This window comes from Camelina sativa, chromosome 11, assembly GCF_030686135.1.
Source record: "Camelina sativa cultivar CO46 ecotype springtype chromosome 11, ASM3068613v1".
NCBI lineage: Eukaryota > Viridiplantae > Streptophyta > Magnoliopsida > Brassicales > Brassicaceae > Camelina > Camelina sativa.
This window is the reverse complement of record NC_141890.1, coordinates 50,686,032-50,710,762: the sequence shown is the minus strand read 5'-3', so window position 1 is coordinate 50,710,762 and position 24,731 is coordinate 50,686,032. Positions and strand designations below refer to the sequence as shown.

Below are 24,731 nucleotides of genomic sequence, written 5' to 3'. Positions count from 1 at the left end.
TAAGAAAAAAGGAAACTTCTTTGACTTTCGTCCTCTAAATTCCAACGGTCTTACAATTCCGACCCCACATCCTAAGAAAATTACATTTACGCACCCTATATTCTCTTTTCTCTAACTTAACCCCCCCTCCACTTGGAAAATTGTTCGGAGGAAACCTACAGAGAGTCTTTGATTCACCGGAACGGATCGTTCTCTTCAGCCATAACACTCTCCTTGATCTCTTGAATCATCTTAATCACTTGTCTCATCGTTGGTCTTTGCTCTGGTGATGTCACGCGACAAAGACAAGCTGTTTCAGTCATCATCCCAAGCCTATTATCCTCTGTTCCTTCTTCTTCTTCTCTCATTGCTCTCACCCAATCAAGCATATCGTGAGGCGCCATAAACGGATGCCTCGACGCGTTCTTACCGGTCAAAAGCTCAAAGATCAATACACCGAACGAATAAACATCACATTTGGAAGTCGGTCTACGTGATGATTTCCTGATCTCAGGGGCTTTGTAAGAGGATGAGTCAGGATCATCAGGTGAGGCAGAAGAAGAGTCTGTTAACACACTGAGGCAGTAATCTGTTAAACAGGCTTCAAAGTCTTGTCCTAGGAGAATGTTTGTGGATTTTAGGTTTCCATGGACTAATGCTGATGAGGTTTGGTGGATGTAGTATAAGCCTTGAGCTACATCTTCTGCAATCTTTAAACATGATGTCCAATGTAATGGCTTTGCTCTTGACGATCTTGAACCTGAATTTTGGAGATTAGTTAGAAGTGTCTTTTATTTGGTACAATATCTATGGGACCAAGAGAAGCAGCAAATCAAAGCATTACCAGATTAAGAAACAAACATTCTTAAGATGCAATCCTCCCATTCTTGGAAAATGTTTACAGTTTCAGTAATAAGAGTATTTATATAAATGGTGTACTTTTATTTTTCCGGCATTTAAGCACTAACACAAAGGTCTAGTAGACAAAGCCATTGCAAAAGACGAGATTTCACGTGGAGAAAAAACAGCACAGAGTTCCACCAAAGTCTGTCTTCTTCCCACTACGACTAAGTAATTGAACGAAAATTTTCAAAAAAGAGCAAAAGAACAAAACTTTAATAGTAAAATAAAACCCGAGATTGTCGCTGTGGCTTGTGTGGTCATCTTCAATGTCAACAAGTTCACTACTACTAAGTGGTAAAGCTATGTGCACAAAACCCTCCACACACAAAAAGACTCATGCTTTCATAATTTTTAGGGTTTAAAGCTTATAATAAATACAAAGAGTGGGTCATTAGTAGTCCCTCTCTATGACCCCAAAACGGTTAGTCACGTCATGATTAAGACCAACGCAATTAATTAAAGAAGATCATAAACTCGGATATAACTCAGTGAGTTAGATACACTAAAACCCTTCCAAACAAATTGAAGAAGATGAGATAATTACCGTGAATGAGATTGAATAAGCTACCATTGGGATGGTAATCATAGATGATGAGCCTCTCTCCATTAGATTGAAAGTAAGCTCTAATGGGAACAAGATTCAAGTGTCTGAGTCCACCAACAATTTCCATATGATTCTCAAACGCTTCTTCACTCGTCACAGCCGTTTTAGTCGCGTCTAGTCTCTTCACCGTCACAATAAGCTGATTATCAAGAACCGCCTTGTACGTTATCCCAACTGATCCTCTTCCCAACAGCTCAGCGGAAGCTCTCATTAGCTGCTCCAATGTATACATCCCTTGACTCCTCGATTCACCACAGAAGACAAGACTCCCACTGTTTGGTATCCGGCTTTGTAGCTGCTCCGTTGCTTGTAACTGAACCTCTTTCTCTCGCTTCTGAGATTCAGAATCCGAGTTCGTAACCGGAACTGTTCTTGTTGTTCTTGGAGTTTGGATTTGCGATTGATGTTGTTGCTGTGAGGAAGACGTGTCTCCTTTTGGATTTGGTTCGTCGTTTCGTTTCTTTATCACAAGAGAGAACACGACGAGGCAGAGACCGAGTACAATAAGGGAAGCGAGACCAGCGGTGAAGCCAAGAATTAAGCCACTCTCTTTACCTTTCTTCTTCGTAACCACCGGAGACATAACCACCGCGCCACCGTTCTGCGCCTGTGCGCTTTGACCTAACGGAGCTTCAGACGACGTCGTTTTGTTCGTACTCGATCCAAAGAACGGCGAGCGTGAAGCGCAAGCTCTGTTGATGATCTCGCCGCAGAGTCCAGGGTTAGACCTAAACGACGACGCATCGAATCGAGACAGAGTCGGTGTGACGGGAATAACTCCGGTGAGGTTGTTACCAGAGACGTTGAAAGACGCGAGAAACGACTGATTCAGCGACGGGAGAGTTCCGTTGAACCGGTTAAACTCGAGATTCAGTGAAGTTAACCGGTCAAGAGCGTTGATTCCAGAAGGAATCGGACCGGAGAAGTTGTTACGAGAGAGAGAGAGAATCATCAACCGGTGGAGAGAGAGGATCGACGGAGGAAAAGCACCGGAGAACTGATTCCGGCTAAGGAAGAGAGATTTGAGGTTAACGAGAGGCGAAAGATCAGGAACCGGACCAAAGAGCGAGTTGTTCTCGAGACTCAGAACTCGGAGCTGGTCAAGACGGCTGAGAGTAGAGGAAGAGAAGTAGCCGCGGAGACCAACGCCGGAGAGAACAAGACGAACGACGCGTCCTTGTGCGCATTTGACGCCGCGCCATTGGCAGTAGTCGTAACGCTCAGTGAGGGAATACAAAAGCTTGTTGTCGAGATCGGCTGTGGATTTGAAAGAGAGTAAAGCAACGGCATCGGAAGGAAGTAATGAGTTGAAGTAATTTGGCTCTGCTCCGGCGGTGACACGGGGGACGATGATGAAGAAGAAGAAAACAAAGTTGAGTGTCATTTTTTTTTTTTGTTTACTTTTTCTTTACAAAGTCACACACTCACACTAGACCCAATTCAAATCCATATGAATTGTATCTTTTTGTTCTTTCTAATTAAAAGAAGAGGAAAAGATAAAATAAAAAAAATATGGGAAGCAGCTGTATGTCCGGTGAGAGACGAGGAGAGAGATGTTGGGACTGTGAAGTGGATCACGTGCTTGTGGCGATTAATATTTAGAGTAGAGACTGTTACAAAGGATCGTATTATTTACTATTTTATACTAGGGGTACTACTTAGCTAGTAGTAATAACTTTGGGTGCAAATTATACCTAACGAACGTTATATGTGTAAGGTAGAAGAAGAAAATGACACCAAACGATCCAAAAACTTCAAAATGCATTTATATCTTTTTGTATCGTTGTATAAATTGTAAACCCATATATAAAAAAAAAGTCAAGAAAAGCTTTTTTGGTTTGGGGAATCAACAAAAATCCAAAAAAGTTACTGGGATGTTAAAAAAATTAACAGAATTTTATGCATTTCTTCTTCAAAAAGAGTTTTGCTTACCCGATGCGGGCAAAATTAATGTTTTCCAAGAAGAGAGAATCGCATTGGGACTGAGGGACACGCGCGGTATTGAAGCGCTTTGAGAATCAGCGTTTGGAGCCGTTATTGAGGGCTTGAGCGAGTCCGTGAGAGTGAGCTATAGCCGCTCCATTGGTGATTGGTCCGTCGTAAAAAGACTAGACTCGTAGCCAAGTAAACACTGTGGTCCTCTCTCTTTTTTTTTTTTTTTTTTTTTTTGTCTTCCTTAATTTTTTGATCTTTACAAAATAGCGACGTTTTTAAAAATTTCTGTAAGACAAATCATAAGCATATATAGTTAATGATATTATGGGTGGAAAATATAATAGTGAACCCGATAGTTATTGACATTGTGACAAAGTATGGAGAGTTTCTTCTTTCTACAGAGTTGTACGACTTTGGGTCCAATCATATATCCAATTAAAATAAAATAAAAAGAATCTCTTTGTTCCCATTCTTCTATGTTATTTATTCGTTTGTTAATGATCACTTTTTTTGTTTTTGGTTGAACTTTCTTTATAAAAGATTCAAAAAGATAAGCAAAGCGTGCTGCTTTTAGTGACATGTAAACAGCATCTCCACTCTCCATTTGCGTCATTTCCTTATACTAGTATACTTGAGGCTAAACTTTAAACCTTAAACTATTCACTGTGCTGTTAAAGGTTATAAGTGTGGTGGTGGTGGCTATACGGAAGCCAAAGTGAATTTGACTTCATCATTTGTAAATAAGATCTAAAAAGAAGCACCCATCATTCTTTATACTGGTGTTAACTGTTAACTAATCCTCGGCAACAGATATAAACTGTATAAAGGGTCTGTAGACATTTTTTCTGGAATATGTATGGGCAACACACTAAAGCCCAAAACTAAAATATGATCTTCTAATATGGGCCATATCAGGTGGATTTTAGTAAGGGAGAATCCCTTATGTGACAAAGGCAAAGTCCAACCTGAAAAATTAATCTTTTGTTTCTTTTCAAAATTAGATAAAATCTACCTCAAAATAAAGTTTCTGAAAATCTATAAATTCTTGGGTGTAATAAGTAAAAAGTACATTAAGTGAATATTGGTTTACATTTTTAACCATAATACCTGTTTAGGTTGATATCATCACTTTAAATTAGGTGAAATTAGTAACTACACTTGTAATTTAGTTTAGATGAATCTTAATGCGTAAATCTTTTGGTTAGCTTTTAATTTATACTGGCTCCAAGAATGATCCTACAAAATTTCCAAACAAATTCGATGGGCAAGGCCACAATCTACTTGCACATCTGATACTCAATGTGAACAACCGACTAGATTCATATGACATCTTTCTTCCTTTTTTTTTTCCAATTTACTCAGCTGTTAATTTTTTTTTTTAAATAAAAGAATAAATAATGATGTTAGTTGTTAGAAACCAATTTCTAATGCCACTATATGATACTAATATTTAATGAAATGTTTTAAATATAAATATTAGTATTTCGTAAGAAATAAACCAAAGAAGAGGAAGAAGGGACAAAGACTTGTGGCCTGTTATTAGTTATGGTGTCACTTTGCAGTAACCAAAACGCCGACACCTCCTCTTCTCTCTTCTTCATTTCACCAGCTCCATGCATGTACGGTACAACCACCTCCTGACATTACACATTGTCATCATTTTGCGTTTAGTCCAACTCGTCCTTTGTAGTTTTATGAATAGTCTACCCCGTAAAAAAAACAAGTCAACAGCAGTGCATTTTTATTCTTACAAAGTTTACAACTGCATCAAGGATTCGTTTTGAACTAGTCTTACTTTCACTATCTTCAAATTTACCGGACACTTCTACTAATTAGGTAATATAAGATAAATGTTATTTTCTTAATTGTATTAGAGAAATGTCACCTTCAAGAAATCCCCCAACCCAAAAGGCCAAAACAACACATTTTCAAAGGGAAAGGGAATAGGTTTAATCTTCTAGAATACAAAAAAAAACTATACATTATACTATTTTCTACCACAATTGTGACGTTTGTCGTCATTCTCTGATAACGCTTCAGACCTTTTTTTTTAATAGTTCACTAAACCAAAACACTTGCTCGCTTTTAAAACAGAGTCAATCTCCTCTGCCTTCTTCCTCTGACCAAAACAGAGAGAAGAAGAAAAACAGAGGAAAAGAAGAAGATGAAAAGTGGAGGGAACACAAACACGAAGCTCATACTTGTTCATCCATACATTCAAAAACAAACAAGCACAAATCGTCTATGGCTTCTCGCTTTCGTCTCTTTCTTCACTATCGCTTTCCTCCTAACTCTTCTCTACACCACCGACTCTATCATCCATTCTAAAAACGTCTCCTCCGCCGTCGACCCCGTCGTCTCCTCGGCGTCTCCGATCTCTCAGTTGCCAACGACTGCCATCAATGCAATGCTTCACTACGCTTCAAGATCCAACGACAGCTTCCACATGTCTTATGGAGAGATGAAATCGATCTCCGACGTCCTCCGCCGCTGCTCTCCGCCGTGTAATCTCCTAGTCTTCGGCCTAACACACGAAACCCTTCTCTGGAAATCTCTAAACCACAACGGACGTACAGTTTTCATCGAAGAGAATCGTTACTACGCAGCTTACTTCGAAGAAATCCACCCCGAGATCGATGTCTTCGATGTTCAGTACACGACGAAAGCACGTGAGGCGCGTGAGCTTGTGTCGGCGGTTAAAGAAGCGGTGAGGAACGAGTGTCGTCCGGTTCAGAACCTTCTCTTCTCCGACTGTAAACTAGGACTCAATGATCTTCCGAATCATGTCTACGATGTTGACTGGGATGTGATCTTAGTCGATGGACCACGTGGCGACGGTGGTGATGTACCGGGAAGGATGTCGTCGATATTCACGGCGGCGGTTCTTGCTCGGAGCAAAAAAGGAGGGAACCCGAAGACGCATGTGTTCGTTCATGATTTTTACAGAGATGTTGAGAGGCTTTGCGGCGATGAGTTTCTTTGCCGGGAGAATCTTGTGGAATCTAATGATATGCTTGCGCACTACGTGTTGGAGAGGATGGACAAAAACAGCACGCGGTTCTGTCGTGGTCGTAAGAAACGCTCTGTTTCTTCTCCATCTGCTTGAGTAAAATGTGCGCTAAAATCTTGTGGCGAAGAGAGTCAAATCAACAGACAGACGGTGGTGATTGACAGCTACCGTCAATCGCGGAGGAGTTTGTGTAAAACAAATACTTTTTTTTTCTACCTTTAAATCTTATTCTCTCTACATTTTCAAATCTTTGAACTATATATTATGTGAAAAATTCAATCAGATCAATGGAAACAAAATAGTGAAAGTGTTACTTCAGAAGATATTAATAAAAGATTAAACTGTTTATAAGTGGTGATTGGTGAGACAACAACATAAAACCCAATGAATCAAGAACGTATAAATTCAAGGGACTCCATAAAGTTTATCTAATTGCTTCTTCTTGTAGAGTGGAACTCGTCCGCCAAGCTCTTTTAGCTGATCTACAAGACCGTATAGAAACTCAAACGTCAAAATGTTTTGAGCGTTGAGCTGTTCTCTAACCTGAGGGTGAACCCTAAACCATTCTCCCAACATCTTATGAACGTGAGATCGAATCATCCTCCATGGAACCGGATGCTTCTCGCATAACTTTAAATACTCAACAACTAAATCTCCCTGATCTAATCCTCCATCTACGAATCCCTCTTTTTCATTATCCGCTGCCCATTCAGCTGTTCTAAACCCAGCAAAGACCGCCGGGTTTTCAAGAAGCGTCTCAGCGGAAAGAACACCTTCAACACCGGTCTCTTCAATGCAATCATCAACATCTTCGATACATCTTACATTCCCATTCGCTAGAACAGGGATCCTCAAAGCGTTTTTCACTTCCTTGATGGCACTCCAATCAGCTCTGAACTTTTTCCCGTCCTTCTCATCCCTTGTTCGGCCGTGAACAGCTAGCAGCGAGCAACCAGCATCTTCTAGCATCTTGGCGTATTTGAGTGTATCTTGAAGGTTTGGGAAAATCCGGATTTTACAGGAGACAGGAACATTAAGGTTCTGAGCTAACTTTTCAACAAGTGATTTCACCAAAGGAAGATTATCCATCAAGAATGCACCATAGTTTCCTCGCCTCGCTATACGTTGAGGACACCTGAAACCAATATTCCCCAAAACATTCTTACTCAATATCTAGAGTACTATGTGTCACTGTGCTCTTTCGATACCTAAATCTACAATGGGTATTATTAGCCCATGATTCTAATTACTGAAACTCATTGAACCCTAACGTTCCAAGAAAGTTGGAACCATTGAATCCTCTATCTTAGTCAGTTATCAGAGTTAACAATCTTAAAACAATGAAGCGATAAAGGTACTCTAACAAAGAAAGATGTGAAAAGAGAGAACTTTACTTACCCTAAATTGATATCAACATAATCGCAGTAAGGTTCAACTCTCTTTGCAGCTTCCAACAATGTATCAGGATCATTAGCACAGAACTGCACAAACAATGGCCTGTCCTCCTACAATTTTTCAAAATCCAATCAGAACCCTAAACCCCATAAGAAAAGAAAAAAAAAAGGCAAAAAAAAAAAATCAAATGAATTGGTTTCAGTTAAATCTTACCTTGCAAGTGGTGAATTCCTGATTTCGATACTTCTCAGTCTCGGTGAAAATCCTAGAATGCAACATCGGAGTATAAGCAGCCTGAGCTCCGTATTTTTGGCAGAGCAATCGAAACGGAAGCTCAGAGTTATCCACCATTGGAGCAACGATGTACTTGGGTCTGCCCAGTTTCTTCCAGTGTGTCCAAGCTTGCTCTACCCTAGTATCAATGCTTAAGACCCGACTTGGAGATCCCAAGCTCGTCGGCGCTGCCTCGACCGTTTCCTGAATCTGCCCATCACGCTGCTCCGAGCAGATGAGATCGTCTACTAACTGAGACGGATCAGTAATTGGATCCGGATTTTGAGTCATTGTTCGCGTCTGGTAGATAAGCGATTTTCTTGGGGTCCGCATAAATCTGAGATTCGAGAGATTTAGTTTCATGAGCTGACGACGGAAGACGAACGCATCGCCGCCGCCATTAAAATTAGGGGTGAAGATTTTGGCAAAAAATGTTTTTCTTTTTTCCTTATCACAGTGTTTGGGCCTTGATGGGCTACATGTATTCAAAATAATTGATGGGCTTATATATGCATTTGAATTTGGTCCATAATCGTGTGAACAACATTACAATGGGATGGAATTGTAACTAATATCGTCTTATAATTTAGATTTTAACTTTACCTTACACAGTTACACTACATTTCATATAAAGCTGTTCCAGGGATAAATAGTAGTTTAATATCAAGATTATCAATTTTCCGGAAACTAATAATAGCTCTAAATCTAATTAAGTTGGGCGCTTAAAATAAGCCTTTGCTTGGAAATAAAGTGAAACCGGGTAACCCAAATCGTACGACTATTAGGATAATCCTTGCGTTGACTGCTTACATAATCCAGCACGAATCATTAGTTAACGTCACGTCTCTATGATTTAGACACGTGCTTTAACCCAAATATCCTCCTTAATCATCATCACTCAAGCCTCAGTAACATTTCGCCACGTGTAGCTAAAGTTGCTTTTTCTTTTCGATTTCTTTCACTTAAAATATGTCCGTTGTACCAGCAGAAGGGTGGTGTGGTAACCATAATTAATGATTAATTAAAACCTTAATTGAAACGTAATTAATTAATCTTAACAGACATTTTTATTATTTTTCCCTCTTTTTATTTTGGCCGTTCGGTCTCTCTAACTGTTCACAGAGAAGAAGGAAGACGATGATGAAGCTCTCTATGTTTCGATTGAGCTACTGGAACCGTCGAGGAAGCAGTTTCAAATCACCGCCGTCGTTGGATACCACATTCGACGGCAAATCTCCGTCTTCTGTGTTTTGGCTCGTCATTCACGCTCTCTGCTGCTTGATCAGCTTGATTTTAGGGTTCCGATTCAGCCATTTAGTACTCTTCTTCCTATTCTCGACTTCCGTCACCAATCTATACACCACGCCTTTTCTCTCCGTCGGAAACGGCGGTGTGAGCCAGCTTCTCCGGTTGAAACCTCTGGAAACAGCAACTAATAATAACAGCACGGCGGCGAAGAAGAACTCTCGAGTGGTGGTTGGAAGACACGGGATCCGGATCCGTCCGTGGCCTCACCCGAATCCGATTGAGGTCTTGAGAGCGCATCAGCTGCTTTCGAGAGTACAGAAAGAGCAGAAATCGATCTACGGTGTGAGGAGCCCTAAGACTGTGATTGTGGTGACGCCGACTTATGTACGGACTTTTCAGGCCCTTCATTTGACCGGAGTTATGCACTCCCTCATGCTCGTTCCTTACGATTTGGTTTGGATCGTTGTCGAAGCTGGTGGAGTCACCAACGAGACTGCTTCGTTTATCGCAAAATCAGGATTGAAGACGATCCACTTAGGATTTGACCAGAAAATGCCTAATACTTGGGAAGATCGTCACAAATTGGAGACCAAGATGAGACTTCACGCCTTGAGGTGTGAAATCTTAGATTCACATTTTTATTTGTTTCCTGTTTTGATTTATTACTGACTTGAGATTGTTTTGTGTGCTGATTGATTTGATTTGGAAGAGCAGAATCGTGAGAGAGAAGAAGTTAGATGGGATTGTTATGTTTGCTGATGATAGCAATATGCATAGTATGGAGCTATTTGATGAGATTCAAACTGTGAAATGGGTTGGTGCTTTATCTGTAGGTATACTTGCTCACTCTGGTAACGCTGATGAGTTATCATCAGTCTTTAAGAATCAACAAGGGAAACCTGTAATGCCAATCCAAGGTCCTAGTTGTGATTCCTCTGAGAAATTAGTGGGTTGGCACGTTTTCAACACTCAGCCTTATGCCAAGAAGACTTCAGTATATGTTGATGAAAAAGCTGCTGTGATGCCTAGTAAGATGGAATGGTCAGGGTTTGTGTTGAATTCTAGGTTGTTATGGAAGGAATCTGTAGATGATAAACCAGCATGGGTGAAAGATCTGCATTTGTTTGATGATAATGGTGAGGAGATTGATAGTCCATTGTCTTTGGTCAAGGATCCTTCCATGGTGGAGCCGCTTGGTAGCTGTGGCCGCCGTGTCTTGCTTTGGTGGCTTCGTGTTGAAGCTCGAGCTGATAGCAAATTCCCACCTGGGTAAGTATATTTTTACACTCATTCTGAGCAAATATGTCATCACATTAACCCATCGTCACTTGCAATCTTCTACTTGTGTGTGCAGTTGGATCATAAACTCGCCTTTAGAAATCACAGTGCCACCAAAGCGAACACCGTGGCCAGACTCTTCCTCAGAGCTCCTAGTGGCGATCAAAGAAGCGAAAAACAGTCAATCAGGCTCAGAAAGACGTCCCACGAAGGCAAGAGGATCAGAGAGCACCAAGGGGAAACAGGAACCCAAATCTCTTGATGGTGTCAACACATCAACATCTAGTTAACGAACACGTGAAAGATACATACCAATGAGTTTCATTTCATATTCTTTTTCACCGTAAATAGTAATGTCGTTAAGTGTGCATTGGCTTCATCGTATACAATACAAAATCATGTGGGATGTTTCGAGTTCTTCAAATCGATACTTAGCTCTAAAACAAAACTTGGCATACAATAGTTTCAGAATTCTGTTCAACCTTAAAATTAGCCAAAATTTAATACTCAAAATCAAAAAACAGGTGCAGTGAACTCCGGAACTTTCTCGAATCATGATCAACACTTTGACTGTTTCTTCTCCAATTTCGCTTTGAGGTTAGCTATAATCTTATCCTGAGCTATGATCTGATGTTCCTTGGCTTTGAGTTTCAGCTTTAGTTCTTCAATTTCCTTTGAATGACCTTCAGAGCTGTTCGCGAAGTCCTTAGCTTTGAGTTTTTCCTTCAGTGCTTCAATTTCCTTTAAATGATCCTCACAATGGTTTACATTTTCCTTTTTGGCCTCCTCCTCAGATTCATCTTGAACCATTTTACGAACATATAAACAAGTTCCTGATCCTGAACTCAGCTTAAACGCAACCATTTTTTGTGCCAAACCCCCTTGATCCTGAAAAAGATGAGACAACAGAAATTTATTATATTGATTTTCTTGCGATAGTTTCAGATCCTGAAAATGATCAGAGAGATGATTCTAAATACCTTAACTGCGTCTCCTCTAACGTTTTCAAATGCTTCATTTGCTTCTTCTGCACTCTTAAAACTAACAACTGCATTATAATATCTTCCTTTTCTTCTTGCTGGCTGCTCAAAAACAAATCACAAAAACATGATCCTCGTGAGAGAGGAAAAAGATGAGTATAGAGATTAAGATGTTCAGTATTGTTATATTACCATGGTTTCAAGTGTGAAATTTCCTGAAATAGCTCCTTGTAACTCTTCAGACGGGACGCTGAGAGGGATTTTATGAAGGAGGAGCTTTTTCTTATCAGCCTCTCTTTGGTTTACAACTGCTTCATTGATCTCCTCAGATTCATCTTCTTCTCTCTTTTGTCTCTTAGAGGAACTCTCATTATTCTCCTCCTCTGTTCTAGCTCTCTTTGGTGCAGATATTTCATCATGAACCATTTTACGAACAAATAATTTAGCTTTTAATCCTGAACTCAGCTGAAACGCAACCTCTTTTTGTGGCAAACCCCCTTTATCCTGAAAGAAAAAAGACAACAGTAACTTGTTATATTGATTTTCTAACAGTAGTTTCAGATCCTGAGATGACCATAGAGATGATCCTAAATACCTTCCCTATGTCTGCTTGTACATTTTCAAATGCTTGATTTGCTTCTTCTGGACTACTAAAATCAACGACTGCAGTATAGAAACCTCCTAGTTTTTGTGGTGGCTGCCCAAAAAACAAAATATAAACACATGATCCTCAGTGGGAGAGAAAATTAGAGTATAAGGATTAGAATTTTTGGACTTATAACATTACCCTAACACCGAGGGTGAAATCACCGGTAAGAACTCCTTGTAACTCTTGAGATGAAACATGGGGAGGGATTTTATGAAGGAGAAGTTGTGTCTTACCAGCTTCTTGTCTTGCCTCATGTCTTGCCTTCTCAGCCTCCAACATCTAACGATGGAATTCACAGAAAAGTTTGAATGAGTTTCAGAAAACTATAAATATATCATTTATTTTGGACCTTAGAATGAATTGTAAAAATTCGCCATACTTCTGGAGTTCGTTGAATTGTAGTCTCTACTCCTCTTTCTACAACAGCAAGTACAAGTTTCATGGCAGCTGCTGCGTCATGAACACAATTGTGAGCAGCATCAGCCATTCGCAGTTCTTCACCTAAAACATACTGGAGAAAAAAGAAAACACACGCACACACACAAAGCTTTATCAATCATTTACATATTCAGGATTTGATTTCACAATGAGCAGGGAAGAATAAAAGCTTAGCATGCTTGCCTTGCATAGATTGTTCAAAGAAGGTCTCTTATGCTTTGGTGCATTGGCAAACTCAAATACAAATGAAGTATCTATTACTCTCGCATGATCTATCCTCAACACTGTGCATCAAAGTAACTGGTAAGCACAATCCAATTTAATTATACAGAAAATTTAGAGCTTTTTAGTTACCTTCAAGATCATTATGCAAACCATGCCCTACCAAAATAGTTCCTACAGAAAGAAACCTCCGCAATTTTTTCTGAATATCTGTAACAGATAGAGTAGCTCTCTCAAGATCCTCAGCAGTAACTCCAGTAATATCCGTCTTATAGTTAAGAACTGGTTTGTCCGGTTTCACAAATTTGTCAAGAACCACCTAATTAATGAACATCACAGATTAAAAAAACAAACAACATGGTTACAATGCCCGATCACATAGTGCTGACAAAACAAACTAAAAGATTGAATGCTCTAAAGCTACAGCCTACACACACCTTTAAGTCGCGGTCCACAGCGCCAACTCTAACTACAGCGTCGGTCCCATCTTCACAGGTAACCATCTCACAATCAATAGCAAGCATTCTGGTAGATTTAACCACTTTAGACTTCTTCTTACCAAGCGAAGTTACATACCAATCCTGTTTTGCAATTTAAAAAAAAAATGATTTTTCTTTTCAGTAATCTCAAATGCAGGAGAAAGAGAAGGCAGCTAATGAATGGGATAAGAAACACAAACCTCGGAATGAGAAGGGAAGGAATAGGCTGTAGGGTACTGGTAATGCGCAATAGTCAATCGAACTAGTCTCTGCACTGCCAACAACTTAGAGTTATGAAACCAAATACTAAAACTCAACTGCATTACAAAACACAAAACCTAGAAGTAAGTAAGTAAGTAAGACATCCTTCAAAAGAATTCTCAACCTGCTCAGGAGTCTCTTTAGCCGGTGATTCTTCCTTGAATTTCTCAATTAGATCACGATTAGCACCACATTGCATGATCCTAGCTATTAACTGAAAGTAAAAAAAAAAACAACAACCAAATACACAAACATGGTGAGAACTGAGAGAACTAAGAAAAAGCCATTAAAATGTGTGTGTATGTGAAGTTTGTTACCTGCATATCTTCTTTCTTTTTGAAGGACATAAGAAAAGCAACCAAAACATCATTGGAACGTCTCGCAGGATCACTCAAACTCGACCCGAACTTTTTGTCGTAAACATTCAAAAACTCCTTCCATCCTCCATTTTCGCCTTCTAAACCACGTCTCTGGACTAGCTTCACCAAGTCTACTAGCATCTAAAACTCATCCCCATGATAGTTTTAATTTACCAAATTCGAAGCGAAAGGATATATTTTTAGCTTAGAAACAGGTAGGTAGGCAGTGCTATGATAAGGACAGAGACTTACTTTTTTCTCGGCAGTAGCTAGTTTATGCTCCATTACCAAAAGTTTTGAGGGACGGTGGCGCTGTGAGTTTTCAGAGGCGGCGAGTTGGAAAAAGAAGAGTTTGGGAAGACGGAGAATTGTAATTTAGGGTTTTATTCTGTTTCTTTCCCCTTTTTTTCTTTTTTAAATTATAATTTTAAGTTCCGGGAGCTTATCTCATCTTTTAATTACTGTTTTGTCCAATTCAATGTTCCTTTGTTTGAAATTAATTAATTTATTTCATATTTAATTAAATAAAATCTTTGAAATACCTTTATCTAATGAAATTAATTATTTTAGTGTATAGTAATTTTTATTATGAATCATATATATATTTCAACATAGTATCGAACTTCTAGTATGAAATTAAGACCGTTTGAAACCAAATAGTGTATGCCCTAGTGGTTTTGATTGAATGAGATTAAACTAGATTTGGTCGCGGATCTACTCCGCTCCGATTATAAAACAAAAGACCTTTAGGACAGTTTTAACTTGCTTTCAAAATCACTGTTACCAAAATAGTTCTTTCAGAGAGAAACTCTGCAAAACTCCTTGGTTACCAATAAGTTATAAATACAAGTCGAAAATGACATTTCATTCACATCAATTGACTAATATTCAGATTCCAAACAGAGAGTAAACAAATAAATCTGGACACCAAATCAATAATAGTCAAATACAATAAATTTGTTCATCCTTGGAATGACTTTTCTAATCGACAAAGTCTTCTTGCACACAAATGAAAAGGAAAGAGGATTACAAATCAAGACAGAGATATCACTTGAGGAATAATTTTGGACAATTACCGTTTTTATAGTTATAGCTGATGAATGATGATGATCACGTAGAACTACTAGCATTATCATTATGAGACCATCTTCTGAATGTGCAAGTTACCAAGTTTCTTCCAGCAAGAAACCCTAACTTTGACCTAATCGTTGCTAATCTACTTCCTCCATTGTTGCCGCCAACATTATTAGCTGAACCAATCTCCGCCACAGCACCACCTGCTTGAGCCACCCTCGGCTCCTCAACAACAACGGTTTCAACCTCACCATCCACAACAACCGCTGCTTCTGTTTCATCAATATCCATACTCACCACAAGTGTCCTCCTTTGTTCACGCAGCCAATCCCCAATCTCTCCAGTCACCACTCTACATTTCTTCACCTTCAATTTCACCAGGTTAGGACAGCCCACAGCGAGCGCCTCGATGCCTCGATCCGAAACCGGACATCCTTTGATACAGAATTTCCTCAATGCACCACATTTCTTAGCTATGCAAGCGATCTCTGTATCGCCTATGGTTCCACTTCCGCATAGCGCTAATCGTTCGAGTTTCTCACAGTTGGAAGCAATGGCTGCTAAACTCATATGAGTTGCATGAACACCAATCAGCACAAGTTCTTGTAAGTTTAAGCAGTGTTTAGCTACAGATATAAGACCTTCATCACCAATCCTATTAGTCCTCCAACCGTCAATATGAAGTTTCCTCAGCAGCTTACATCTCTCAGCTACATTAATCAGACCATAGTTTGAGCATTCTGGGGTTTTGACTATATGCAGTGTGTCCACATTAGGGCATTTCGATATCGCAGAGAGCCCAATGTCACTCACTTGGAGCCTCTCTAAATGAATCTCACTCAAAGAACTTTTACCATCTCCAATCATAAGAAGAACTTTATCCCAATCACCCAAACAACGAATGATTTTAAGTGTTTTCAGAGTTCTTGTATTAGCAACCAAAGGTTCAAATACCTGGCCATTAACGAGCTCCTTCAAGCAAATGGACCTGAGCGAAGAGGACGAACCAGCAGCAGGGAGCTGAATCAACTCAGCAGCTTCATGGATTCCTCGGAGACGTTTCACCGACAATTCCTCGAGAAGCTTGCAATGCTCAAGCATGGCGTTGACGCCTTTAGCTCCAAAATTGCAGGATCCAACAGAGAGCTTCTTGAGATTTTGACAATTCCGAGAAAAGTCTTCCATTCCCAGATCCGTGATTTCGCGACAACCGCGAAGCTTAACACGAGTCAGATTCAAACAACGAACAGAGACCAAAGCGAGAGCTTCATCGCTCAAGCTAACGGACTTGCGATCGCATCGGAGAGCAAGCTTAGTAACCGAATCGAAACGATTGAACATAGAGGTGAGGAAAGAGAAGATCTCATCCTTGGCATCAAGAGATAACCGATGACGGTACTGACCGTCGACGAACAACCACCGTTTACAAACGAGAGAGCAACGCTTACGATCTCCAGCTCCGAGAAACTGAAAGACATGAGCTAAACACTCATCGGGAAGATCTCCGGTGAAATCCCGATCTCTAACCGCAACAACATTTCCCAAAGAAGCCATCAATTCTCCTCCTCCTGAAGAAACAATCACAGGAGACCATAACCTCAGATCAAAATCTCGTCCGTTCGATTCCGCCGTAGACGATGGCGCTTGGCCCATCACCACCCAAGAGTCCTTCTTTTTGGTTTCCTCCTATCTATCTATCTTCTTCCCCTTTTTTCTTTTTTTGTATAATTTTGTTTGATAAGGGAAGAGGAAATTATAATAAAAGTAAAATAAAGTACACACAGCAGCAGCAGTAACGGCTCATCCCGTTAAATAAGGGAACACGTGTCATAATCGTAGTTGACACGCTTGACCCAACTCACACTCACACGCGCTTTATTTTAATTCATCTTCAACCGTCCGATCTAAAACTAAGTTGTTGAGCTGAATCGTGATCGTTCATTAATTCGACTTTATGTGGGTTAGCTTTTATTATTTTAACCTATATCGATCGTCACGCTCTTCTTCTGGCGACATCATTCATTACTTTCTTCTCTCCTCGTGTTCAACGGTCAAACATTCAGGTTCTCAAGACACTCCTATTACTATAGACTTTTTTTTTTTCTTTTCTTTCTGGTATGCTAATGAGACTATTCAATTACTACTAATTTTTACGTAATTTTGTTTTCTAATTATTGAAAATTTCAAATTTTGTAAATAAAAAAAAACTGTCAAATACGTTACGACAGGTATAAATTAAAATTTTATATACACCGATGAGAGAATCTGCGCATATGCGCGGTTTTTTTTATTTGTTTTTGTTTTTGTTTATTGAATGTTTGTTTGATAACACCATTTATTTTTATTTAACATATTTGAACATTCGGATGACGTATTATTGATGAAATATCAATGCACCTGTCCCCCCCCCCCCCCCATCATTAATTTAGAGAAACAAAAGTAGAAAAATCATAAACATATATCTGACATCTCATTGGACAACCTTGTCTATCAAATTTGAATTATCAACTTGCTTTCCTTATAAGCCCAACAGCAGCACAAAATTTTGGATCCAAATATTTATAAAAGCCCATATTTGAGTTTGATGGGCCAAATCGTATAAAAAATATATACTATATTGTTTCTATCAATTACAAATTTGTGAAAACTTTTGATTTAAACTGTAAAAGCTATAAATTAATAACAGAATCAAAGAAAATAATCTACTTTGACTTACAAGTTACAAGTATAGAGAAAATTAGAACAATCCTGAACGATGATATTGGACGAAAGTCAAAAAAGTTGGTGTGTTACTTTAATATATCGGCACATTTATGCATTAATATTACGACACTATTATTACACACAACAACAACAACAACAACAACAACAACAAAAAACTTTAAAAAGAATGTGCCCAGATTTAAAATGGAGTTGTCCCTTTTTATCCAACCGAAAACACAATGATAATATGCTTAAACCAAACACAGTACAACATGTTCCATGTTTGACTCCAGATCATATGATCAATTCATAATCCATGTTTTGTTATTTTTCTTTTCTCCCAATTAGTCCCCCGACACATCTCTATCACTATTCAAACTATAAATTCCATATATCATCATGATTGAGTACTTACAACTTAGGTTGGTGTTAATGACGTTGGATTATGTAATAATGAGTACGTTCACATTTTTTGTTTATCTTGCTATGATATTTTGTCTGTGACCATATCTCCCGACTCCCATAGTCCATGATAGTGACTTTTTTAACAGTTAACTATTATACGCCACTATCAATATACATAATGTTACTGATTTTTACGGCGAGCATCGTTTGAATTCGAATAAAGATAAGAGAATGAAATGAATAGGAGAGGTGGGGACATTTTTACAAGATGGAAAAAATATAAAGATGTGAAAGGTGGAAATGTGAAGTCGCTATTAAACTTTGTAGTAGTAATCTCTCTCAGATTCAGACTCGCTTGTTACCAATGGCTTCACTCACATCTATCACTCTCGTGATTTTTACTCATCTATACTGGCGCGTTTACCATCCTTCAGACACAAATAACATCCAAAACCTTACTAATTTGTTGTTTATTTTAGCAATAACATGGAGTAATAATCAGGTTTAAACATGATTAGTAATGATATATCGATACTAAAATAAATCACTAATTTCGTTTATTGATAAAATTCGTTAGTTTCATACAAACATTAACTTCCTTTGTTTCTTTATAGAAACTAACGATTTGTTTCCACTTCCTTTGTTTCATTTTTTTTTCACTTATTAGAAGAAACTAAAGTGTCTGTATTTTAATGAGGTCCAGAAGAATGCATTTTGACCACTAATGTGGCTGTTAAAGTTTAAAACAACATCCTTTTTGGATAATCTAGTTATTATTGGAAAAGGCCAGCGAAATATATTTTTAATTAGCTGGCCTCGAATCCGAATTTTTAGCATATAAGGAAGGAAGGCAGGTTCCAATTAAATAATCACTCTTCTGAAGAGATCTTTATAGAATACGTAAAAATTAAATTTAAAACTATCTATAGAAACAATAAATAAACGATTTTTATATATCTTTTGCTTTCAATTTATGTATATATTTGGACCACAGAGAATCTGCAAAGCTATCAAGAAAGACGTGACTATAATAAATACCACGAACAATAAATAATTAGATTTATATTACGAATCTTTACGTATAAAATAAAAACTACTAGTATAATACTAACAATTTGTTTATATATATTTATTTATTTTACAGAATTTAAATACATCGATACTTAATAAACAGAAACATCATTTACTATACACATGCATATTTGAAAGAAGAAAAAAATTAACAGAAACATCATTTAATAAACAAAATTCAATTATGGAGAAAGAAAAATCTCTATTATAGTAAAAGATAAGTACAACTTTTTTCGGACGAAAATGCCACCGGCGACAAAGAAAGAATACAATATAAATAAGGTCAAATAAGACTTTTAAGCATCTTGGGTCGGGTTTTATTACAAAAAATGACCCAGAATTTTGAAATCGGGCATCCCGAAATAACCCGAAATCAACATAATTGGATCCATGTCAAAAAGATCCGCGTCCTTTAAATGGATTAATGGTGAGTTTTTCTTTTCTTCAATTTTTTCCCAATAAACATAATTTTAGAATTTCATATATAAAATAAAATGTTTTTAAAAAACTTCTCATATCCCTTACGATCCTTCGATGGTCAAAGAACGACATCAGAGAAGTTGTTTACCGGTGGTCATTAACCGGATTATGCCATGTTCGAGAAAAAGGAGAAAAATAATATGGTTTTTGTTTTTGACTCATAAATCAAGGGTTAATTGATGGATCTAAGATATTTCTGTACAAAACTCATCAAAATCGTGAAAAATCAAGTGCTAGCGTGATTTTGGTTTTTGGAGAAACTAGATCTGTAATAATCGTGAGGGAGAGGAAGAAGATAAGGGTAGTTTTGTAATTTATTATTAACTAAAAAAATGAGAATAAAAAATGGGTTGAACACAAAACCAAGTAATTTTAATCTGACTCCGTCTATTACCACTGTGGATTACTTTAAATTTTACAGTACTTGACAACAAATCTTATACATTCAGCTTACAATTGATTAAGTTCTAAATAAAATAACCATTAATGGCCGCAAAAAATCGTAACAAAAATATTCCATAAATATGGCATATTAAGTTTGAAAATATCGAAAAAAGAAAGAATTTAAATAATATTTATAAGTGATGGTAACCAAAACATTTAAATGGTGAAGATTTAGTATCTAACGTAACAACTACAATTATATCCAAATCCTAAAAATCTTTAATGTTAATTATTCGGATTATAAAGAACTAACAATATTTAATAAAATGTTTAGAGATAATAAGGCAATCAGAATTAAATCAATCATAAAAAAACCAATTATTATTATAATCATAAAATCAATTATTATAGTTGTTCATTTCTACCATAGAGAATTTATCATTTGCAATTTTTTGTATTTTGAATTTGCAAGCAAATGATTAATTATTCTCATTGTTTAGTACATATAGCGTATCTAATCTTTTTAATCTTATAATATTTTTCAGGTGTGTCGAGCAAATCACTTCTCCTTAAGATAATATAACTTTTTAATCGGTTAAATATGCTTTTCATGTAATTTTTTTAATCATTTTTGATAGCTATATGTTTAATTCATGTAGCTTTCATCATCCCATCTATGTGTTTGCAATAAGTTTTATTTATCCAATATTATGTAAATTAATGTTTTTTAGTATTTTTGCAGGAACATTTAAAGCTGTAATTATATCAAACTCATATGTTCTTATGTGATACAGGTATGTATACGATTTCATTCAATATTTTACCTAATAATCATTCAGATTATAACTATCAAACTAAATTATAATTTATATTGACTTAACTATATTGATTTATATTAATAATAATTTATATTGATTTATATAAATCCTTTGATTTTTTTCTTATATCTAAATTTATAGTTAAATTTTGTAAATATGCCCCAGGAAATCAGGGGGTTAAAAAAAGGAGAGACCATGATCACAAGATCCAAACAAATTTAATGTATTCCTAATGTTGTATTTGTTTGAAACATCAATTCAAAATATTAATAATTTTTCATTGAATATATAAATCCTATTTCTAATTGTAGAGTAATTTTATCCAAAGAAAATTTGTATTCCGTCCTATAGTCAACGATAAATGTATTCTTTTTCATAATTTTTTTTTATAAATATATTTACATTAATTCTTTTGTTATATAATATTTTCTAAGTCTATTTTCTCTCTTTATTTTATGACAAATCATAGATGAGTTCTCCATCGTTGATATATTGTAGTAGTTAGTCAAAATCATTTTTATAGATATATATGTAGTTTTTCAATGGGTTAGAACATCTTAAGATCCATATATAGGTCTATTTTATCTATAACAATTATTGAAGTAATTAATCAAATTCATTTATGAAGATATATATATATAATTTTCAACGGATCATAACATGTAAAAAAATTTAGCTTTTTAGGTTGTTAGTCCGTAACATACATTGTGAGTGTGTAAGTTTTAAGAATGCAATCTTTACATTGTGAGTGTGTAATTTTTACTAATACAATCTTTACATTATGAGTATGTAATTTTTATGAATGTAATCTTTACAACTTAAAAATAAGTTATTTTTACGAATATTTACTCATTTTTTATGTACTATTATATCCAAACTAATTACAAAAATATGATTCTTTATATTTGACCATATTATAGTTATGTAATATATTTTTTTATGTTACAAATCATATATATCTAAGTAAATATTTCCCCATGCTGTAGCACGGGTCCGGTCCTTGTATTATTGAGTATTTTGAGATTTTGGAAACCATCAATACGAATTACAATTTCTTTGATTACACATTTTTAGTATTATAAAATAAATATATGTATAGAAATGTGAAACATTCTATATTTTGAAATACAACAAAAACATCCTATAGTTTTTTTTAAATTAGAAGGGGTAATAATTATGTGCTGTAATCAATGAAAAAAATCCAAAAATAAAAATCTACTGAGTCCGCAACACAAAGGAGCGTAATCATCACGATCCTATCAAGATATATCTTTGTCTCGATCGTACGCGTTTATGCACGCGCCATATGTAGCGTAGAGGCTGACTGTAATTAAAATTCGTTAATTATAATCATCATCTCGCGCGCCAAACAATCCGAATATTAATTGAAAAAAGAGACAAGAACAAAAATAATAAGAACAATTTGGTAATTATTAAAAGAAATTATTAGAATAAAAAAAAAAGACAAAGCGTGAGATAAATAATAAAAACCCTTCGCTTTCTTAGCAATTGGTCTGGTCTCTTTGGTTCCTTGTTCTTTCTTCCTTCACTGTAGAATCCGTCGACGAAACTAAAAGAGCTTCCAATGGCAGAATGAGCAGAGTAATCTGCGATTTCTTCTTCTCGGAAGGAGAAGATGGCTTTGGAGAAAGAAGAAGAAGCGTCTCAAAACGCACCGTTTTGTGTTCTTGATGGGCTCTACTGCGAGGAAGAAACCGGGTTTGTGGAAGATGAGGATCTTGACGGAGATTTAGATTCCGTTGATGAGAGTGTCGCTGCAACAAAGTTTCAGTTTTTACCTCTTTTGGATATGTTTTTATGGGATGACGATGAGCTGATGAGTCTGATTTCAAAGGAGAACGAAACGAATCCTTGTTTTGGTGAAGGAATCTTAGATGGGTTTTGGGTTTCTTGTAGGAAAGAGGCTTTAGATTGGTTTTTTAGGATTAAATCTCATCACGGGTTCACTTCATTGACTGCTATACTTGCTGTGAACTACTTTGATAGGTTTATGACTACTATTAAGCTTCAGACTGATAATAATAAGCCATGGATGTCTCAGCTTGTTGCTGTGGCTTGTTTGTCTTTAGCTGCTAAAGTCGAAGAGATTCATGTTCCATTGCTCTTTGACCTCCAAGTTAGTTTCTTTTTCTCTCTCTCTCTCTTATAAATGATGTGGATTAAGTGTTTGCGGAAATGCGGATTTCTAATTATGTTTTTGTGTGTGTTTGTGGTTTTGAAGGTGGAGGAAGCAAGATATGTCTTTGAAGCTAAGACTATACAAAGAATGGAGCTTTTGGTTCTATCTACTCTTCAATGGAGAATGCACCCTGTCACTCCAATCTCTTTCTTTGATCACTTTATTAGGCGGTTTGGCTCTGAATGTCACCACCAGCAATTGGACTTCTTTGGCAAGTGTGAGCGTCTTCTGATCTCCGTTGTTGCTGGTGAGGTTTCCATTTTTTTTTAAACCTTTTTCTTTTGATGTTTTTTAGTTTGGATTCTTTTGGTGGTGGTTCTTAATTATGGATCTTGGTTGCAGATACGAGGTTTATGAGTTACATCCCTTCGGTGTTAGCTACTGCAATAATGATTTATGTTATCAAGGATTTGAAACCATGTGACGAAGATGAATACCAATCTCAATTACTCACTCTACTCAAAGTTGATCAGGTATGTGCTTTAGAAAAGACTTTGTAATTAGTCCAATTGTACTGTTAAGGATCAAAATCTGATTCAGCATCATTGACTACTTCACAGAATAAAGTAAATGAATGCTATGAACTGTTGTTGGAGCACAATCCAAGCAAGAAGAGGAAAATGAATTGGCCCGACCAGGACAGTCCAAGCGGTGTATTTGACTTTGATGACAGTTCAAATGGCTCCTGGGTTGTCTCTACTTCTTCAGTGTCATCATCATCATCATCATCTCCAGAGTCTCTGCTCAAGAGAAGGAGAGTGCAGCAGCAACAAATGAGGTTGCCTTCAATAAACCGTATGTTTCTCGATGTACTCAGTAGCAGTCCTCGTTAGTACCTTTCTTTTGATCAAATGTGTCAAAACATAAATTTTAATCTCTCTTTTGCGTATCATTATCGGCTGTGGCTACAATTTAAAGGCAGAACATTTTGTGATAACTCTAAGCTCTGTCTTTTAAATCTTAATATCATTCATTATGCCTTTGCAACATCTTCACAATTAAGAGGATTGATTGATTCTTTATGCAATTTCGTTTATATTATCAAGTAAAGTGTTAAAGTGAGAATTCAAACGTCAAAATACTACATCGTCCTAAGAATTGACTGAGAAACACATAGGGCTGTAGTCTTAAGAATTGACTGAGAAATAAACATCAGTAACAGTAATAAGTTAAAAAGTATACATCTCTCTCTATCAAGTCTCGCTCGTGATGTGTCAATTGTTTGATATAAAAATCTCTTGGACCTCTTTAAGTTATGGGGAGATAAGATTGGAAAAAGAAGAGTGGTTGATATAAATGATAAACCTGAAACATCTGATTTCTTCTGTTGGGTTAGTGAAACATGTGAAAGAAAACCTCAGTTGTACCTTTTGTGCAGAAACAAGAAGAGTGGTTGGTTTTTTCTGTCATAATTCTGTAAAAAATAATCTCTATAATTTTCAGAGGTAATTTGGATTTTGATTTGAAAGGAGAGGTTTTAGAGACCAGACAAAGGGTGGTTCAAGTACTTGTTTTGTTTTTATCCTTGAAGATGAAAGAGATCTGGTGGACTGTGGACATGTATGTATGTAACACTCTCCCCT

The 24,731-nt window shown here is 36.9% G+C and overlaps 6 protein-coding genes and 1 pseudogene across 8 annotated transcripts; 3 read left to right on the top strand and 4 right to left on the bottom strand.

Moving 5' to 3' along the window:
* On the bottom strand, nt 1-3,375 carry LOC104727310 (putative inactive receptor kinase At5g67200). Its single transcript, XM_010446378.3, has 2 exons — nt 1,427-3,375; nt 1-739 (listed from the first exon to the last, which is right to left on the bottom strand). Exons 1-2 carry the CDS (start codon nt 2,868-2,870, stop codon nt 174-176), a joined length of 2,010 nt encoding a protein of 669 aa, XP_010444680.2. The 5' UTR covers nt 2,871-3,375; the 3' UTR covers nt 1-173.
* A 2,210-nt stretch (nt 3,376-5,585) lies between these two features.
* Nucleotides 5,586-6,782, top strand: LOC104727308 (protein IRX15-LIKE pseudogene; annotated as a pseudogene). The gene has a single exon (XR_015571477.1). The product of XR_015571477.1 is annotated as a protein IRX15-LIKE pseudogene (transcript).
* LOC104727309 (uncharacterized) lies at nt 6,731-8,570 on the bottom strand. The gene is made up of 3 exons (XM_087473281.1): nt 8,040-8,570; nt 7,830-7,936; nt 6,731-7,566 (listed from the first exon to the last, which is right to left on the bottom strand). The coding sequence occupies exons 1-3, from the start codon at nt 8,460-8,462 to the stop codon at nt 6,837-6,839; spliced, it is 1,260 nt and encodes a 419-aa protein (XP_087329407.1). The 5' UTR covers nt 8,463-8,570; the 3' UTR covers nt 6,731-6,836.
* Nucleotides 8,571-9,088: 518 nt separating this feature from the next.
* LOC104727305 (putative beta-1,4-xylosyltransferase IRX14H) lies at nt 9,089-11,073 on the top strand. Its single transcript, XM_010446374.2, has 3 exons — nt 9,089-9,961; nt 10,062-10,616; nt 10,702-11,073. The coding sequence occupies exons 1-3, from the start codon at nt 9,237-9,239 to the stop codon at nt 10,913-10,915; spliced, it is 1,494 nt and encodes a 497-aa protein (XP_010444676.1). The 5' UTR covers nt 9,089-9,236; the 3' UTR covers nt 10,916-11,073.
* Nucleotides 10,931-14,442, bottom strand: LOC104727306 (small RNA degrading nuclease 3). Of its 2 annotated transcripts, none has more exons than XR_015571476.1 (13): nt 14,266-14,436; nt 13,972-14,154; nt 13,779-13,868; nt 13,594-13,662; nt 13,352-13,495; nt 13,047-13,233; nt 12,876-12,976; nt 12,634-12,765; nt 12,488-12,533; nt 12,201-12,302; nt 11,798-12,109; nt 11,606-11,707; nt 10,931-11,513 (listed from the first exon to the last, which is right to left on the bottom strand). XR_015571476.1 is itself a non-coding variant. In XM_010446375.2 (13 exons), the coding sequence occupies exons 1-13, from the start codon at nt 14,296-14,298 to the stop codon at nt 11,184-11,186; spliced, it is 1,926 nt and encodes a 641-aa protein (XP_010444677.2). In that variant the 5' UTR covers nt 14,299-14,442; the 3' UTR covers nt 10,931-11,183. The 2 variants fall into 2 exon arrangements, 1 of the variants encoding a protein (XP_010444677.2); XM_010446375.2 differs by having other exon boundaries at nt 12,393-12,533; nt 14,266-14,442.
* Nucleotides 14,443-14,920: 478 nt separating this feature from the next.
* Nucleotides 14,921-16,870, bottom strand: LOC104727304 (F-box protein SKIP2). Its single transcript, XM_010446373.3, has one exon. The coding sequence runs from the start codon at nt 16,738-16,740 to the stop codon at nt 15,124-15,126; it is 1,617 nt and encodes a 538-aa protein (XP_010444675.1). The 5' UTR covers nt 16,741-16,870; the 3' UTR covers nt 14,921-15,123.
* Nucleotides 16,871-19,573: 2,703 nt separating this feature from the next.
* Nucleotides 19,574-24,137, top strand: LOC104727303 (cyclin-D3-2). The gene is made up of 6 exons (XM_010446372.3): nt 19,574-19,693; nt 20,676-20,742; nt 20,873-23,085; nt 23,191-23,395; nt 23,491-23,621; nt 23,709-24,137. Exons 3-6 carry the CDS (start codon nt 22,585-22,587, stop codon nt 23,979-23,981), a joined length of 1,110 nt encoding a protein of 369 aa, XP_010444674.2. The 5' UTR covers nt 19,574-19,693; nt 20,676-20,742; nt 20,873-22,584; the 3' UTR covers nt 23,982-24,137.
* Nucleotides 24,138-24,731: the final 594 nt, after the last annotated feature.

Coding starts and splice junctions, on each gene's coding strand:
- LOC104727304 (XM_010446373.3), bottom strand. CDS start 16,740: ATGGGCCAAGCGCCATCGTCTACGGCGGAATCGAACGGACGAGATTTT.
- LOC104727305 (XM_010446374.2), top strand. CDS start 9,237: ATGATGAAGCTCTCTATGTTTCGATTGAGCTACTGGAACCGTCGAGGA. Junction 9,962..10,061: donor ATGAGACTTCACGCCTTGAG/GTGTGAAATCTT, acceptor TTGGAAGAGCAG/AATCGTGAGAGAGAAGAAGT. Junction 10,617..10,701: donor GATAGCAAATTCCCACCTGG/GTAAGTATATTT, acceptor TTGTGTGTGCAG/TTGGATCATAAACTCGCCTT.
- LOC104727303 (XM_010446372.3), top strand. CDS start 22,585: ATGGCTTTGGAGAAAGAAGAAGAAGCGTCTCAAAACGCACCGTTTTGT. Junction 23,086..23,190: donor CATTGCTCTTTGACCTCCAA/GTTAGTTTCTTT, acceptor GTGGTTTTGAAG/GTGGAGGAAGCAAGATATGT. Junction 23,622..23,708: donor CTCTACTCAAAGTTGATCAG/GTATGTGCTTTA, acceptor ACTACTTCACAG/AATAAAGTAAATGAATGCTA.
- LOC104727306 (XM_010446375.2), bottom strand. CDS start 14,298: ATGGAGCATAAACTAGCTACTGCCGAGAAAAAA. Junction 11,708..11,797: donor ATTTCACACTTGAAACCATG/GTAATATAACAA, acceptor GTTTTTGAGCAG/CCAGCAAGAAGAAAAGGAAG. Junction 11,514..11,605: donor TTAGAGGAGACGCAGTTAAG/GTATTTAGAATC, acceptor CATCTTTTTCAG/GATCAAGGGGGTTTGGCACA.
- LOC104727309 (XM_087473281.1), bottom strand. CDS start 8,462: ATGAAACTAAATCTCTCGAATCTCAGATTTATGCGGACCCCAAGAAAA. Junction 7,937..8,039: donor AGGAATTCACCACTTGCAAG/GTAAGATTTAAC, acceptor GAAAAATTGTAG/GAGGACAGGCCATTGTTTGT. Junction 7,567..7,829: donor TATGTTGATATCAATTTAGG/GTAAGTAAAGTT, acceptor TATTGGTTTCAG/GTGTCCTCAACGTATAGCGA.
- LOC104727310 (XM_010446378.3), bottom strand. CDS start 2,870: ATGACACTCAACTTTGTTTTCTTCTTCTTCATCATCGTCCCCCGTGTC. Junction 740..1,426: donor CTTATTCAATCTCATTCACG/GTAATTATCTCA, acceptor TCCAAAATTCAG/GTTCAAGATCGTCAAGAGCA.